The sequence below is a fragment of the Bos taurus genome, chromosome 25 (assembly GCF_002263795.3).
Source record: "Bos taurus isolate L1 Dominette 01449 registration number 42190680 breed Hereford chromosome 25, ARS-UCD2.0, whole genome shotgun sequence".
NCBI classification, from domain to species: Eukaryota; Metazoa; Chordata; class Mammalia; order Artiodactyla; family Bovidae; genus Bos; species Bos taurus.
Window position 1 is genome coordinate 34,337,851 of NC_037352.1, and position 15,346 is coordinate 34,353,196.

The 15,346-nt window shown below is 54.0% G+C and overlaps 1 protein-coding gene across 1 annotated transcript; it reads left to right on the plus strand.

Moving 5' to 3' along the window:
• The first annotated feature begins 7,569 nt into the window (after nt 1-7,569).
• On the plus strand, nt 7,570-9,172 carry HSPB1 (heat shock protein family B (small) member 1). Its single transcript, NM_001025569.2, has 3 exons — nt 7,570-7,964; nt 8,691-8,754; nt 8,845-9,172. The coding sequence occupies exons 1-3, from the start codon at nt 7,613-7,615 to the stop codon at nt 9,032-9,034; spliced, it is 606 nt and encodes a 201-aa protein (NP_001020740.2). The 5' UTR covers nt 7,570-7,612; the 3' UTR covers nt 9,035-9,172.
• The last annotated feature ends 6,174 nt before the right edge of the window (nt 9,173-15,346 follow it).

Sequence of the window (15,346 nt, forward strand, 5' to 3'; positions counted from 1 at the left end):
GGGGCCCTCAGGGATCTCACAAAGTCTTCCTTGGCCCAACAGGGCAGATGCCCTGGGCTCCAGTGGGGGGAGGGGTCTGGGGTCTGATCCGGGTTTCCTCCCCCCACCCCCACCCCCAATTTCCCCTTCCTTCTCCGCAGTGCGGATTGAAATCGGACTCTAAATAATAAACACTTGGAGCCCGGACGGCAGGTGGTGAGACCAGGCCTCTGTGGATTTGAGTACCTGGGGCGTGCAGGGAGGGAAAGGGGGGTCCTGGGGTCCTTCCCTCTGAGAAATGAGAGGGACCCAGGAGAAGAGCGGGCACCGAGCTTCCATGCATGAGTCTGCAGATCGGTGGGGAGAAAAACGGGGCCCCCAAAAGGCCTTCTTCCTCCCAGACTGGAGGCCCTGTGGCTTTTTTTTTTTTTTTTAATATTTATTTTTATTTATTTGGCTGCTCCGGATTTTAGTTGTGGCATGTGGGATCTAAGTTCCCTGACCAGGGATGGAACTCGGGCCCCCAGCATGGGGAGCACGGAGTGTCATCCACTTTACCATCAGGGAAGACCCGCCCTGTGGGCTTTGAACACCCCTGTTTCCCCGACCCCCCAACACCTGGCCTCACTTCAGCAGTGAATGGGGAAGCAGGGTCCACGTGCAGGACCTTCCTTACAGGTAGGGTGTTCAGAACAGCTGGAACACAGCTCAGAACAATACTGGCTGTGAATCCGGGCTCCACACGGGGCTGGGAGGAAGCCGAAAGGGGGGATATTGTCCTGAAAGTGCTCGGCACAGGGCCTGCCTGCCATACAGCAAGTCACCCATGGGTGGCCACTTACAGAAAACTGTGTGTCCAGCCCCGGCTGGGGGAGAGCTTGAAAAGGGAGAGCTTGGTGTGGCTTTTTGCTGTTGTTTTTAAGCTACTCACATTGTATTTATTTCTTTTACTTATGTGTGTGAGTCACTCAGTCATGTCTGACTCTGCCACCCTATGGACTGTAGCCCGTCAGGCTCCTCTGTCCATGGAATTCTCCAGGCGAGAATACTGGAGTGGGTTGCCATTCTCTTCTCCAGGGGATCTTCCCAACCCGGGGATCGAAACCAGGTCTCCCTCATTGCAGGCAGATTCTTTTATGTAGATCTAAACACACACATTCTGCTCATCTTCCTTCTCCTCTTAGAGTGACAGATTCTAACCTTGCTTTGAATCAGCTGCTCTTTGGGAATCTGAAAGGAGGCCGTCACGCCCGCATCTGCAGGCAGCTTGGTATCGCAGACACTCTTCAGTCCTTTAGGGCCCCACACAGGAGATGTCCTGGGTCTGGACTGGCTGCAGAACCGGGGAGGGGGTGCCATGCTCTGAAGCCTATGGCTGTGTCCACACATGACCCCTCTCTAGTTTCTTTTCCCTCAGGCTGGAAGGGGCACCTGAGGAGGCCTTTGGCCACTGGCTCTGTTTCTGATCTGAGGAAGCTGTTCAAAGAAGCACTGGTGATCTCCTTAACCCTTTACACCTGTCCAGCAAGAACTGGGCTTTGGGCAGGGGTTGGGGCTACAGGGAGAGCAGACTTGGTCCTACTCTAGAGATGCCACTTTTTGGAGGGGGCGGGCGGGGCACGAAACAGACCGAAGGTGGGCATGCAAGTCCAGCCTGTCTCCCACCCAGCTGTCCCTGCCCCTCCGCCTTCCCCCTTCCCTTCCCTCCCTGCCCAACCTTCCTCATCCACACCCCACAGCCAGGCTGTGACCAGATAATACCACTCCCTTTTCTACCCTGCCCCCGGCTCCTGGCCTCTTCCCATGACCCCTCCTCCCATGCCCACCTCCTCACTAGCTGGCCTGCCCCTTCCATCCCTGCCTGCCCCTCCCACCATATCTAAAATGCCAACCTGACCCTTCCCTCACTCCTCCCAACATGCTTATTGAACACCTACTATGTGCTCTGAGGACCCAGTACTGGGATTAATGAAGCAGAACTCCCTGCCCCGAGGATCCGAGGACCATGTCCACCGGGCATAGGGCTTAGAAGGCCTTCCAAATGGCCCCGCCTGAAACTGCCATCCTCTCCTCCCGCCACCCTCCAACCTCAGCTCCCATCCCTTTCCTGGAATCCCTGGAGGGTCCCTCAGCCCCCCACATGCCCTGTCCTCAGGTTCCCTGGGAGCTCCCGGTTTAGGTCCAGCTCAGCTGCCTCCTCCTCCAAGGAGACTTCCTGACTGCCAGCTGCAGTGGCCACTCACTCCCCCTGGTTTCCTCCAGCCTTGGGTCTGTTCCTGCTTTAGGGCATCAAGCAGTTGTTTTTTTTTTTTTTTTGGCAGCACTGGGTCTTTGCTGTGGTACTGTTGTTGTTTAGTCACTCAGTTATGTCCAACTCTTTGCGACCCCATGGACTGTAGCCCACAAGGCTCCTCTGTCCATGGACTTTTCCAGGCAAGAATACTGGAGTGGGTTTCCATTTCCTTCTCCAATAGGACTTCTTTGGGGGCCTCTATTCTGCTGACCACAGAGGGGAGGTGACAGCCCAGGGGGAACGCGGGGTCTGGGCAGACGGGGTCGCACCCTCACCCAGCTGCACCAGCCACTAGCTGGGAGACCACGTGCCCTCTTGGCCTTGTGAGGTCCGTCCTCTGCTGGTGGTCCCTGTACTCCAGCCCCCAGCTCCCAGCTTGGCTAGAGCCCCCATCTCTGACCTGCACATTTTCCTCATCTGTAAAATGGCATGAGCGACCAGGCGCTTTGGATGGAGGGTGATCTGATCCAGAAACACCTGTGGATCTGACAGGGGTTGCTGAAACTCAGTGCAACCTCCTCATCACTCAAGGGATGTCCCACTCAGTGCTGGGGGTGTTGCCCATTGACCTTGGACTGTGCAACATGACCGGCTCATTTCTGCTCTCTCCCCACCTGTGGTTCACCAGCCCCAGTGCTAAGGCTTCTCATTGCATCTTAGGGGCTTCTCGTGTTGCAGAGCCCAGAGACTGTCTGTGCTGAGTAGTTTCAACTTGCAGGCTTAGGTGCCCTGAGCCACGTGGGATCTTAATTCCCCGGCCAGGAATCGAACCCGAGTCCCCCGCATCAGGAGGCAGATTCTTTAGCACTGAGCCACCAAGGAAGTCCCAGGGCATCAAACTGTTGATTCAGTTATTTGTTGGCATGTCTCGCTCACCCTAAATCTGTGAGCTTCTGGAGCCCAAGCCGTGCCTTCTTATCTCTGCATCCCCCAAACAGGCACCCTTGCGATGTTTGTTGAATGAGTAAAGGGGTGAATGAGGGAACTGAGAAATGAGGACGGTGGAGACAAACAGTGAGGTGGCGGCAGGAAGACCCTAGAGGGCGACAGAGAGAAGGGAAAAAACTGCTGGTTGGTCCCCGGCCAGAAGGGATACAAAACTGGCCAGGACTGAGAGGAGAGATCCCTGGGGGAGGGTCCATGTCAGCCTGAAAGCCCGAAGCTCTCGTCCTCAGCACTTCGCTGGATACTTGGCACCTGTTCCCCTGAAAAGGACAGGGAGATACTCCACCCCCTCGTGCTCCCCCACCATCCTCCCCCAGAGGGTTGAGCCTGCACTCTTCTGCTCTGACCTTGGGAAAAGGGAAAAACACTGGAAGGCAGGCAGGAAAACAGGAAACTTGAATTGCATATCGGGTAGCAAGGAGGGGAGATGGGGGCAGGGGTGGGGGAACCTTCGGAAGATGTGGCGTTTGGGGCGTAGTAGTCCTCTCCTCTGCATGCGGGGCCTCAGGGACCCCTCCGTCCACTCCCTCCCAAACACACAGCAGCCAGGAGGCTGGACGAGGCTTTCCTGTGTCCTGGCAAATCCACCCCTTTTACTTAATCCGTCTCCTACAGCCCCAGACCCAGGATAGCAGATCACAAGTGGACATGCCCTATTTTGGGGTTCCAGCTGACTACCCCCTCCCCTGCCTCTCTGAAACGCTCTTGGAAGCCCCCTGGCCTCCTCCCCAGCCTCTCTTTAGCCGAGGGCATATTCAGCAAACCAGCTTCATCACCAGGCACCTGCCCTTCCCTTGCCAAGCTCCCCTCCACCTGGGAAAGGATTTTCAGGACACCCAGCCCACGAGGGTGCTCCAGCCACCGGGGCTCCCACCTCCAATGGCCACCACCCGCCGGGGATTCCAAATCTCAGCATCCTTTGGCCCCCTCTGTCTCCTCTCACCATGCGCACATCCCTGGGGGGAGGGGCTGCAGGACGGGGCAGGGGAGGGAGGGAGAGAGTGGAGGAGAATCTGTTGATTCACCAGCGCTGGAAGGAGTCTTCGAGAACATCCAGTCCGATGGTCTCACTGTACAGATGAAGCAAATGAGTCATAGAGACCGGCCCCTGGCCAAGGTCACAATCAGAGACATGGACGTCCCCTGCTGGATGGCAAGGCGGGAAGAAGAGGCTAGAACCCCAGCCCTCCCCCGTGGCCTCTCCTTGGCGCCCTCCCCCACTTCAGAGATGGTGGAGATGAGATGACCCCCCAGGCCAGCCAGAAGCCAAAGGCTCAGTTAGGAGCTGGGTTTGTGGAAATGAACTCCTGCAGGAGAAGTATCTAGATGCTTCCAGAGAGACCCAGTGCCTCCCACCCCCATTCTAATTACGGCTGCCCACATTTTTAGTTCCCAGCAGGCCCAGCGACTGGCAATTCATCAGCTGTCAGGCCTCTCCTGGGAGCTCCGGTAGCTGCCTGAACACTCTCGAGCTTTCTCTGAGGCTGGGCCAAGGGAAGGAGGGGCTGGAACAGCCGCAGTTGGCAAAGGCCTGCCAAGGGAGTGGCTAATGTGGCCGAGGCCTCTGGCACAGGGCCAGGAGGCTGGTCTCTGGGCTGCTGCAGGTTACCCCAGACTTAGAGGCTAGGAATGAAGGGAGGGGCCCTCTGATTAAGGAGTCCCTGCAGTGCCCACCTGCCCCCCAACCCCTTGGCATCTGGGAAATCCCTGGGGGTGGAGTTATCCCCTTAATCCCCAAAAAGCTACCCCAGGCAGCTCAGTCCCCTGGAAGAAGGGTGCTCTGCTTGGTCAGGGCTGGAAGTGAACCCAGAGAGGCCGGCCCCACCCTCCGTCCCACAGGTAACCCTGGGCTGCACCCCTCATCTCGCCACAGTCCACAGCCCTCCCTGGATGGACTTCCCAGGCTGGAGAGGCAGGAGGCCCCAGGTTCCAATCCTTCCACCCATCACCAGCCTTGTGACCTTAGGCTAGTCGTGACTCAGTTTTCTCATCTCCAAAATAAGACCCTGATAAGATTCTTGAATGTGCTGTAAAGTGCATCCACCCAGGTATTTCTCATTAATCTAAGTCTCAATATCCAAGATTAAAGGCCCTCTTTCCTCTTTTGTTATTATAACAATGAACACTTCTGAGCACCAGGCTCTTCACTGGAGTTATCATGTTATAGATTCAGCACAGCCCTGAAAGATGGGTGTGTTGTTATCTGCGGCTTGCAGATGGGGACGTTCCGGCTCAGCAAGGTCAGCAGGCCAGTGAACAGCAGCAGATTCATGCCCCACCCAGTCTGACCCCAAAACCCAGTTTCTCCCTCGCTCACCCCCTCTTACCACCACCTAGAGCCACCCAGGTCCCCTCCCTTGTGATTGGCAGCTCTGATCAGAGTCCCTCACGAAGTGACCAACCGAAGATGGACCTGGGGACTTCCCTGGTGGTCCAATGGTTAGGACTCCACGCTTTCACTGCCAAGGGCCCAAGTTCAATCCCCTAGTTGGGGAGTTATGATCCTACAAGTCCTGCGATGTGGGAAAAAAAGTAAGATGTGAAAGTTCTGTCTTCTGCCACTCCTGCCGCCATGCGCCGAGTGCTGGGGGAGGCGCTGTGGGTTGCACAACTTGCCCTGGCTGGGGCAACAGGGATGGAAGCTCCCCACCCTGGTTTCAGGCAAATGGAAGGAAGCTGTGAAAGGAGCCTCTGTCTACAAGGTACTGGTGGCCAGGCAGGCAGCCCCCACCCAGAGCGTGGCTAGGCTGAACTTGACAGCATCTGTGATTATACATGACAGCTCCCGCGAGGGTGGGGCACCTAGGCTCCAGTCTGGGCCGAGGTGGGCAGGCAGGGAGTGGATGAGGGCCCTCCCTGGCTCCTGACCTCACCCTGACTTTAAGAGCTGGGGTTGGGTGGGGCTGGGAGTGCCAGGGAGCCAAGGCCTGGGGCTTCCTGAAGCTGAGACCCTTGGTGGGGGGCAGCAAGCAGAGTGGGTCTCGGGAGAAGAGAAAACAAGAGGAGCCCAAGGTGGGAGCCCGACCAGGGGAAGAGCCGTGAGCACTAGAGATGAGAGCCTTACTCCGCTAGTGTCTTATGGGAGACCATGGGCCAGTTACCTCATTTCTAAACCTGTTTCCTCATTGAAAAAGGAGGGACACAGGACATATGTCAGGAGAAGGAAGGCAGGAGAGAGAGAGAGAGAGAGAGAGAGATTGTTAGGATTATGGCAGGAAGCTGGGAGCAGCATCTTTTCCCAGAGCGGGTAGTGGGGGCGTGGATCTCACAGGCAGTCAGACAGGAGGAGGGATGGGCTTCAGGCTCCAAGCAAGTTTGAAGGAACTGCCCCCTCTCCCTGTCTGTGGGAATATTCAACAGAACAGGCTCTGAGATAATAAACTGCAAACAGGGAAAGGAGCATTGGCCCAAATCACACAAACAGCAAAGCCCTGACTAGATTCAAGGTTGCTGCATTTCAAGTTCTCCTGTCTAGGGCTCCTCCAGAAAACTAGATATAATGGGGAGACTTGACCATAACCTTCCTCCTGACCCCTTCTCAGCACTGGCCCTCAGGGTTTGTGATGAGTCTACAACACTGGGGGTCAGGGGACAAACGGCCAAACCTACACACACCATTGCCTCTGCAACAGGGACACATTTATGCTGTCCTTTCTGCCCCCTCCTTCAACTTCAGGGGGCTAATAATAACAATATATTCATTATCCTGTACCCTGGACTAAAATGTTTACTTGCATTAAGAGGCTGAATCTTCAAACCAACCCAGCGATGAAAGCATTATCATCACCACCATCATCATCCCCATTTTCCCGATGGGGAAACTGAGGCAAAAGACTCTCAACTTGCACAAGTTCATCGAGTGAGTGGCAGAACCTGTATGTGAACTCAGGCGGTCTACCTCCCGAGACCGCCCTAACCACGCTGCTTCTTAAGGCATTATTTCACAGACACTCTGCCGTCCAAATCCTGGCTCGCTCTGCCAGCTCCTAGTTGTGCGGCCTGGGACTCACTGCCCGACCTCTCCCTCCCTCTCCCTCGGCTTTGTCCTCCCCGACTGTCTACAGATCGCGGCCCAGCGCTTTGCACCCAGGCCTCCGAGCTTCCGGCAGTGGGCAGTGCGCCGACACCGGGGCTCTAGTCATTTGTTTTCTCGAACAAGAGAAGGTTCCAGATGTGGGCAGGGCCTTCCTCGCCCCGCCCCGCGCCCTGGTATGCAGTGGGGGGGAATGCAGGGGGAGGGGCTGCCCCCTGGCCCGTCATTGCCATTAATAGAGACCTGAAACACCGCCTGCTAAAAATACCCGGCTGGAGACCCATAAAAGCGCTGCGGGGTCCGGCGCCCGCCACTTCTCTCGCTTCTCCGAGCCTCCTCCGGACGCACCCAGACCAGCCAGCATGGCCGAGCGCCGAGTGCCCTTCTCGCTCCTGCGGGGCCCCAGCTGGGACCCTTTCCGCGACTGGTATCCGGCCCACAGCCGCCTCTTCGACCAGGCCTTCGGGCTGCCCCGGCTGCCCGAGGAGTGGTCGCAGTGGCTGAGCCACAGCGGATGGCCGGGCTACGTGCGCGCGCTGCCCGCCGCAGCGATCGAGGGTCCCGCCTACAACCGCGCGCTCAGCCGGCAGCTCAGCAGTGGGGTCTCCGAGATCCAGCAGACCGCCGACCGCTGGCGCGTGTCCCTGGACGTCAACCACTTCGCCCCCGAGGAGCTGACGGTCAAGACCAAGGACGGCGTGGTGGAGATCACTGGTGAGCACCCCCGCCCTCCGCCCCAGGGACCCCGGCCCCTCGCTTCTCGCGGGTCCCGGGGAAGAGCCCCGGGTTGAAATGTGGGCGGGGAGCGGGGAGAGGGGAACGCTGGAAAGTGAAAACTTAGCCGAGGACGGACGGTGGGGGGTGGGGAGCCCCCGGAGCGGAGCCCGGCCTCTTCGCCCAACCCCTGGTCTGTATTCTCTGGAGTTGGGGTTTGCTGGGAGTTCCTAAGGAATCTTTTAGCCCTAAAAAGTCTCCACTAAGGAAAGCAACGCCCCCTTCCAGCGGAGACCCCCCCCCCGCCTCAACCCCAGCCCTCCGACCTGAGGACCTGGCCCCCAAGGGACCAGACCCCCCCCCGCGCCCCACCCACCCCGGCCCGCAGTCGGTATGAAGAGGGCGTCGCCCTCCCCGCCCTGCTCCCCATCCCCCCCCCCCCCCCCCCCCCGTCACGGTCCCTGCTCCCAGCCCGGGTCCGCGGAGGGGGCGTGTGGGCCTGCTCCGAGCCGCGCTTCCACCCCCACCCCCCACTCGCCAAGCCCCTGAACCCGAACTTTCCAAAAGCTTCTGAGTTCCCGGGACAGTCTCGGGCACCCAGATCCCTCCGTCAGTCTTGCCAGCCCGGAGTCCTGGCCACCAGGTGGGGTGCGTTTGGCTGCGAGCCAGCGGCGAGGCCGCCCTTTCCCGCCTCCTCTGACCTACTTCCCCTCCCCCTCCTCCCAGGCAAGCACGAGGAAAGGCAGGACGAGCACGGCTACATTTCCCGTTGCTTCACTCGCAAATACACGTGAGTCCTGGCTCCGGATCTGGGGGGCGGGGGCGGGCGCGCGGGGACGCCCTTGTGTGTAACTCTCGTCTACCCTCTTTGCCCGTCCAGGCTGCCCCCCGGTGTGGACCCCACCCTGGTCTCCTCCTCTCTGTCCCCTGAGGGCACGCTCACCGTGGAGGCCCCGTTGCCCAAGTCAGCCACCCAGTCGGCCGAGATCACCATTCCCGTCACCTTCCAGGCGCGTGCCCAGCTTGGCGGCCCCGAAGCCGGGAAGTCCGAACAGCCGGAAAACAAGTAAAGACCCTTAGCCCAGCGGCCCAGCCCACAAGTAGCCATCACTGACCATCCTCACCCGCCAAACCTCTATGTTCTTTTGATACGTTTACCTTCTGTTTTTCTCAAATAAAGTTTGAAGCCACCGCCAGTCACTGCCTCAGAGCCTGGTGTTTTTGTGAAGGAAGAGGGGTTGGTGCTGGTTTGACGTTTGCTGAGGGCCCGTTGGGCACCAGGCCCCAGGCTGGGTCCTGTGGGTGCAGTGCCATCCGTCACTGGGCACAGCCCTGGCCTCCTGTGCCCCTTGTTCATTAAGAGAGAAGCAGTGATTGTTCACCAGAGTTAAAAGGCCCAGAGCCTGCAGGGGAGCAGGGGAAACTATGAGAGGCACTTGACCCAGGCTTGGGCACTCAGGAACCACCTGGGCAAGGGGGCAGGTGAGGGGAGATAGGGCAGGGCTGGGGGAGAGGGCTTCCTGGGAGCTCAGACTCCGGACTTCATCATAGAGGGGCTGGGCCAGGTAGACGGGAGGGGAAGTGTGGCCACCACAGGAGGCTTTCTGAGGGGCAATTCCCCCAGCCCGTGTAGGCAGCATGGGACCTGGGTCCTCAGGTCCGAGAGTGCCCCGTAGAGAGTGATGAGCAGGTGTGGCTTAGGTTTTGGTGGGAGAGGCAAAGACCAGATGGGGGAAGCGGTGGCCGCAGGAGGGCCTGCCTTGCCTGTCCCTGCCAGGAGCGGCCATGCCTGCCTTGGCCCTCTCCTTTGTCTGTGCCCTCCCCACCACCGTCTCCTACCCACTCACTGTCTCCCTGATGAAGCAGGGTCTGGGAAGACCTCGGGGAGGGAGTAAGAAGATGGAGGCTTTGGAGCCCAGTCTGAACTGCTCAAGGTCTTGAGAGACCTTCCAGTCTTCTCCACCAACAAGGTCCTAGAGCCTGGGGCTGTGGCCAAGACAGACCCTGTTCTGATTGCTCAGCCAGGCTTTGCCATGGTTTCTGAAAGGAGCAGCACCCGCAGGGCAGGGCCTTGAGCACCCACCCACAACCATCTCCCCCCACACTGCCCAGCTTCCCAGTCTCTACTCCCTGGGGCAGGTTCCATGTTCGGACACCATGATCTGGAGCAGGCATAAAGCCAAGGCAGGTCCCGGCCCCGCCAAACCTGGAGGGAGGCCCACAGAGAAATAAACACCTGGAATAAGGGTGGTGCTGGCCCAGCTGGCAGCTCGGGTCTGGACCTGTCAGCCAGGGCGCTGCCCAGTCCATCCACCCTCCCACCGCTGGTTCCCTAAGCTCTGATCTCAAATCTTCCGCTCACCTCCCTGACATGCACACCCCCCACGTCTCAGGTGTCTCCTGGATGCCTCCACTCTGCTGGGCCACGACCCAGAGTCAGCCCGTCTGCGTCTCACCCTCGCTCTGCTGGCCGGCGCCCTTGCAGCTGGCAACAGGATGGCCCTGACTTCCACGGGTGTGTCTGGGTCCTCCTGTCTGGTCAGAAAGAGCGATCGCGAGGCTGCCAGCTCCTCCACCGGTGCCCTTGATGAGTGGCAGAGCTGGTGCCAAGCCTTTGACAAGGTAATCCTCAGGCCAGCCCTGAGAAGAGGTGCTGTTACTCCTGCTTGGCAACTGGGCAGCAAAGCCTCAAAGAAGTGAAGAGACCTGGGACTTCCCTGGTGGTCCAGTGGCTAAAACTCCAAGCTCCCAGTGAAGGGGGTTCAATCCCTGGTCAGGGAACTAGATCCCATGTGCCACAACTAAGACCCAGTGCAGCCAAATCATAAATAAATAAAATTATTATTTTTAAAAAAGTGAAGAGACCTGCCCGGGTGCACCCAGTAGTCCTGGAGGGCCATCTGAGTGACCACAGGCACCGGAGAGCAGACGAGTTCAAGACACAGGCCGGGGCAGGGGCGGGGGTGGGGAGCGGGCCTCCACAGCTTGAAGTGCTGCCCAGGGAGGCTCCGTGGGGCCTCAGGAGGAGACGGACGGCGATGGAGGTGAGCCTGGGGGCCAGGGCCACTCAAGGAAGCCAGCCAGGTTGCAAAACAGAGAGAGCTTCCGGAGCTCAGGAAGACCCAGAGTCCAGGGCCATGGCCGGGGTCAGGCAGGGGTCAGCGCCTGGGTGCAGTCAGTGCTCCAACTGGAATATAGGTCTAGGGGCTCATACCGTCCTCTAGGACACAGCTGGGGTATGAGGTCCATAGGAGATGAAGAATTGGGGCTGCAGTCTCCGTTGGAAACCCAAAATAAGGGATGAGGAAGAAGGGATGGAAGCTCAGTAGGCTGCCTGGGTCGTACTTTCGGGAGCAGGGCAGAGACAGGACCAGAGTCTGAGGCTGGGCTGGTCCTACGTATGCCCTGAGCTCAACTCAGATGTGGGATCTGGGACTTCCTTGGTGGTCTAGTGGGCTTCCCCAGTGGCTCTAGTGGTAAAGAACCTGCCAATGGAGGAGACGCGGATCCATCCCTGGGTTGGAAAGATTCCCCTGGAGAAGGAAATGGCAACCCACTCCAGTATTCTTGCCTGGAGAATCCCATGGACAGAGGAGCCTGGCAGGCTGCAGTCCGTGGGGTTGCAAAGTGTCGGACACAACTGAAGCGACTTCACACTCATATTCGCACTGGTGGTCCTGAAGAGGAAAAGTTAAAATTTTACATCACCTCCTGTTCCTTCTGCTTCTGTAACTCAGCTGGCTCCTTGCAAAGTCTGGATCATGTAGGTCATGTAGTCTCAGAACATGGGGACTTTACTAGGCGCTGCAGCTTATCTCACTCACCCTTGTCCTGCTCTTCGAAATTGCTCAGCCCCTGCAAACCTGCTTCATCATGCCTGTCCGTGTAAAGGTCAGGCGTCCCCTTCCCTTAAACCAGCCTATTAGCAGCTAGTGTTGCCCACTATAGTCTATCTATAAAAACTTTGTAACCCCTTTGTTCGGGACTCAGAGCTTGGAGTGTTAACTCCTCTGGGCCCGCCAGCATAATAAACCTGAGCTCTCCAACTCTCCGAGTGTGGTGCTTAGTTTCTCGATTACCTGTTTCTGCAACATTTCTGGAGGCCCCAGCGAGATTCCAAGCACGCCAGCCCGTTGAGCCACCGGACTGGTGGATGGCTCAGCCTGGCTGGAACGAAGGAACCCCGAGACCAACAAGGACGCACGCCACTTGACGGTATTCAGGGTTCTCTTTCGGACCGGTGTTCTGACCGACTGTCCGGACAGCCAAGCCCTGACCAGACTCGGGAGAAGGAAGGCCTCGTGACTGATAACCTGCTTGGAGCTCCCAGGAAGGCAGCAACAGTTAAGGAAACCTGGGGACTCTGGAGAAGGGAGGCATTGTGATAGCCTCTGAAGGATTGTGAGTGCATGATTGCTGATTGAACAGAGTGAGAGAAATTTTTCTTTTTGGAAACTGCAAAACCAATTCTTTTTGCATATGCAATTAAAAATAACTAGCTTGTTAAAAGGCCTGCCTAGGAAAAAGCTTGAAGTTAACCCTTTCCATGTCCTTGAAATACACAGCCCACTTTGCCTGAGACCTTGGCCTTGAGCAAATTAGAACTTCAAGCAAAGAAAAAAAAAGGAGTCAAAGAGATATTTTAAATCCCAGAGAACTATAAGATCTCTGTCTGTCTGGATTTATGTATGTCTCAGTGTATGTCTTTTGTTTTTTTCTGATAATATTGTTGAAGTGGTAAATGAGTTCTAATTTAATTGGCCTAAAAAAAAGTAAGCGCTTACAAATCAAACAATTCTAAATACAAGAAAAGTTAACCTAAATAAATGTCAGATTCACGTGAACTGGGAAATAGTCAATATTAAATATCTAGTATTAATGTTTGTTTGCTAATCTAATAAGGATGTAGGATGTATGCTTTTAATAAAGAAGGTATAAGAAATAAAATTACATTTTATAAAGGAAAAGGAAAGTAGGTCTGACTTACAGATGGCTGTTATAGAAGTGATTAAAAAGTTTGTGGAAAGTGGACCCTAAAAAAAGTTTTGTGCATAGTTAGGACTAAGTTTAAAATAAATTTAATTAAGTTTACCTAAATGAGTTTAAAGTAAGCTGGTGCAAAACTTGAATTTGGCCTTTCTCTCTGTTAAGAGGACATACCTTTCTTCAGATGTTGAACTGCTTTTAATAATAGATTTAAGTTTCTTTACCTCTTAATTGCTCTGTTCTGAATTTACCTTTGAAATCTTTTGTTAACTTTGGCTAAGTAAATAACTATTATTTCACAGTAACTTATGTGATCCTACCTGACTGAATGTTATAAACCCTTTTGACATTTATTGACAAAACTTCCTAAATAACTTGACTTCTAGCTAACTTTGGGATGCTTCAGAGGGCCCCTGAGACATCCCAAAGAGCTATTAAGCTACCTGGGTTCGTTGGACATGTTAAGTTACATGGGAAGTACTGTTAAAGGGGTGAAAAATCTTTTCAGGTTATACCGTATGGTTGATGTTACTAATATAGATATCCTAAAATTATGTGAAATTCATATAGATCTGATATGCCCTGATAAAATATAGTCAGTTATAATTCTAGTTATCATATTAAAGTGTTATGACAAGGTTTCTTTGTCAACTGCAAGAGAATCAGATTCTAAACATGCCTTCTATGGTTTTACTCTCATACCTTTAGAAAAATACTGCTAGTTCTTCAAGATTTATGGAGAAGATTTTCTAAGATTAAGCAGATAAACAAATTTTGTTATTAACAGTAAGCTGGTACCAGACTGGAATTTGGCCTTCTCTCTGTTTAGAAAACAAAGTTTTCTTAGAATGCAGCTTTTGATACCAGATTATTAATTTCTTTGCCTTTAAGTGATTTATATTTGTCTTTAAAATCTTTTTGTTACTTTGCTAAAGCAAATAAATATTATTTAAAATTATGGTACATGTAGACAAAGTTCATTCTGCTTCTACAAAAAAATAACCCCTTATGGTTAGACTTTTGCTATCTTGAGGTCCTTAAAACGTGGCAATAGTCTGCTCCTAAATCAGGAAATTAAAAATGGATAAACAACAGCTAAAACCAAAGAGCCAGGGCTATGGGAAATCCAAGAAGGCCCCTGGGCTTTTCCCGGTGCCCTGACAGACCTCATTTTTATCTGATGGGATTAAGCCTTCCCTGCCTATAGTGTTACTGCTGTCACAATGAGTTCTCCGAAAAAAGAAAAAATTACGTTTCACTAAATTTTAAATTCTAGTTTTGTTAATTAAGGTCTGTGCTTACTAAGACTCACTTCTGAGATAGTTCCTTGTTATGCTTTATTGCTAAAAGGTTTAATTAAGTTATTAAAAAGGACACTCTAAGATTGTTTCTAAAGCTTAAGTCAGTAACCAGTCTTTGGATAAAGGTCAGATGGTCCATGATGTACAACCAGGAGATTAACACTTGGCTATAATCATGTAACTGAGTCAGATGACCTGGGGTATACCGGGCTATACCCAATGAAAGTTCTTGACCTAAATTCTTGCTTGTGACCTTACTAATAACTGCTAGCTATATTATTTTTTCTATGTAGCTTGTTTCAGAAGATTATTTCTTACGTTACCAAATGTGTGACTGAGCCTGAGATAAAATGCTGATATGCAATTCCATATGAGATCAATAATTGTAATAACGTAACTCTAGATACGGGAAGAAGCAACAAGAGGAAATATTTTCCTGGACCAAGAGGCTAGTAAGACAGGTATGGTCCAGAGACTTGCTACTTACAAGGCCTGGCCTAGTGACAACACAGTGAGTGGCCTGTCAGTGGAATCTTTGTTAGACTGGGAGTGAGCCTTCCCAGCACCGCGGGACACAATGACCTTGAAATGCCCCAAAACATGGTCACATATGTGGCTATGAAGGGGCCCTGCTGACTGGAAGCTGGCCCTTGCCAGCTGCCTCTACAAAAATTAAATTGTGACCACTATAAGATGCTGACCTTCAACACCCTCTTGAAAGGAGTTCAGGGTGGAGACAAAGAAATAAGACACTCCATGCTCTGGGAAAACCCTGGAAAAACAGGCCTTCAGATAGTCAGATGTTTTCAGGTAAAGATTTTTATGAGTCCAAATTCTTACCTCTTCTCATACCTAGAGAAACACTAACATCACAAACCAATGTCTGGACCTGGTTCTCCTGGCTAGCCCCCCAGCAGCTTTCCTACTTCTATTAATCTTTGGGCCGTATATCTTTAACTTTCTTGTTGAAGTTTCTCCAAATAGTAGTACGACAAGAATATCCCCTGGCCATCACCCAGACAGTGCTAGGACAAGCTGCCTTATCATTCTGTGCACTATCATCTCCCTCCGTAAATGCACCCTGAGGTCCTCAGG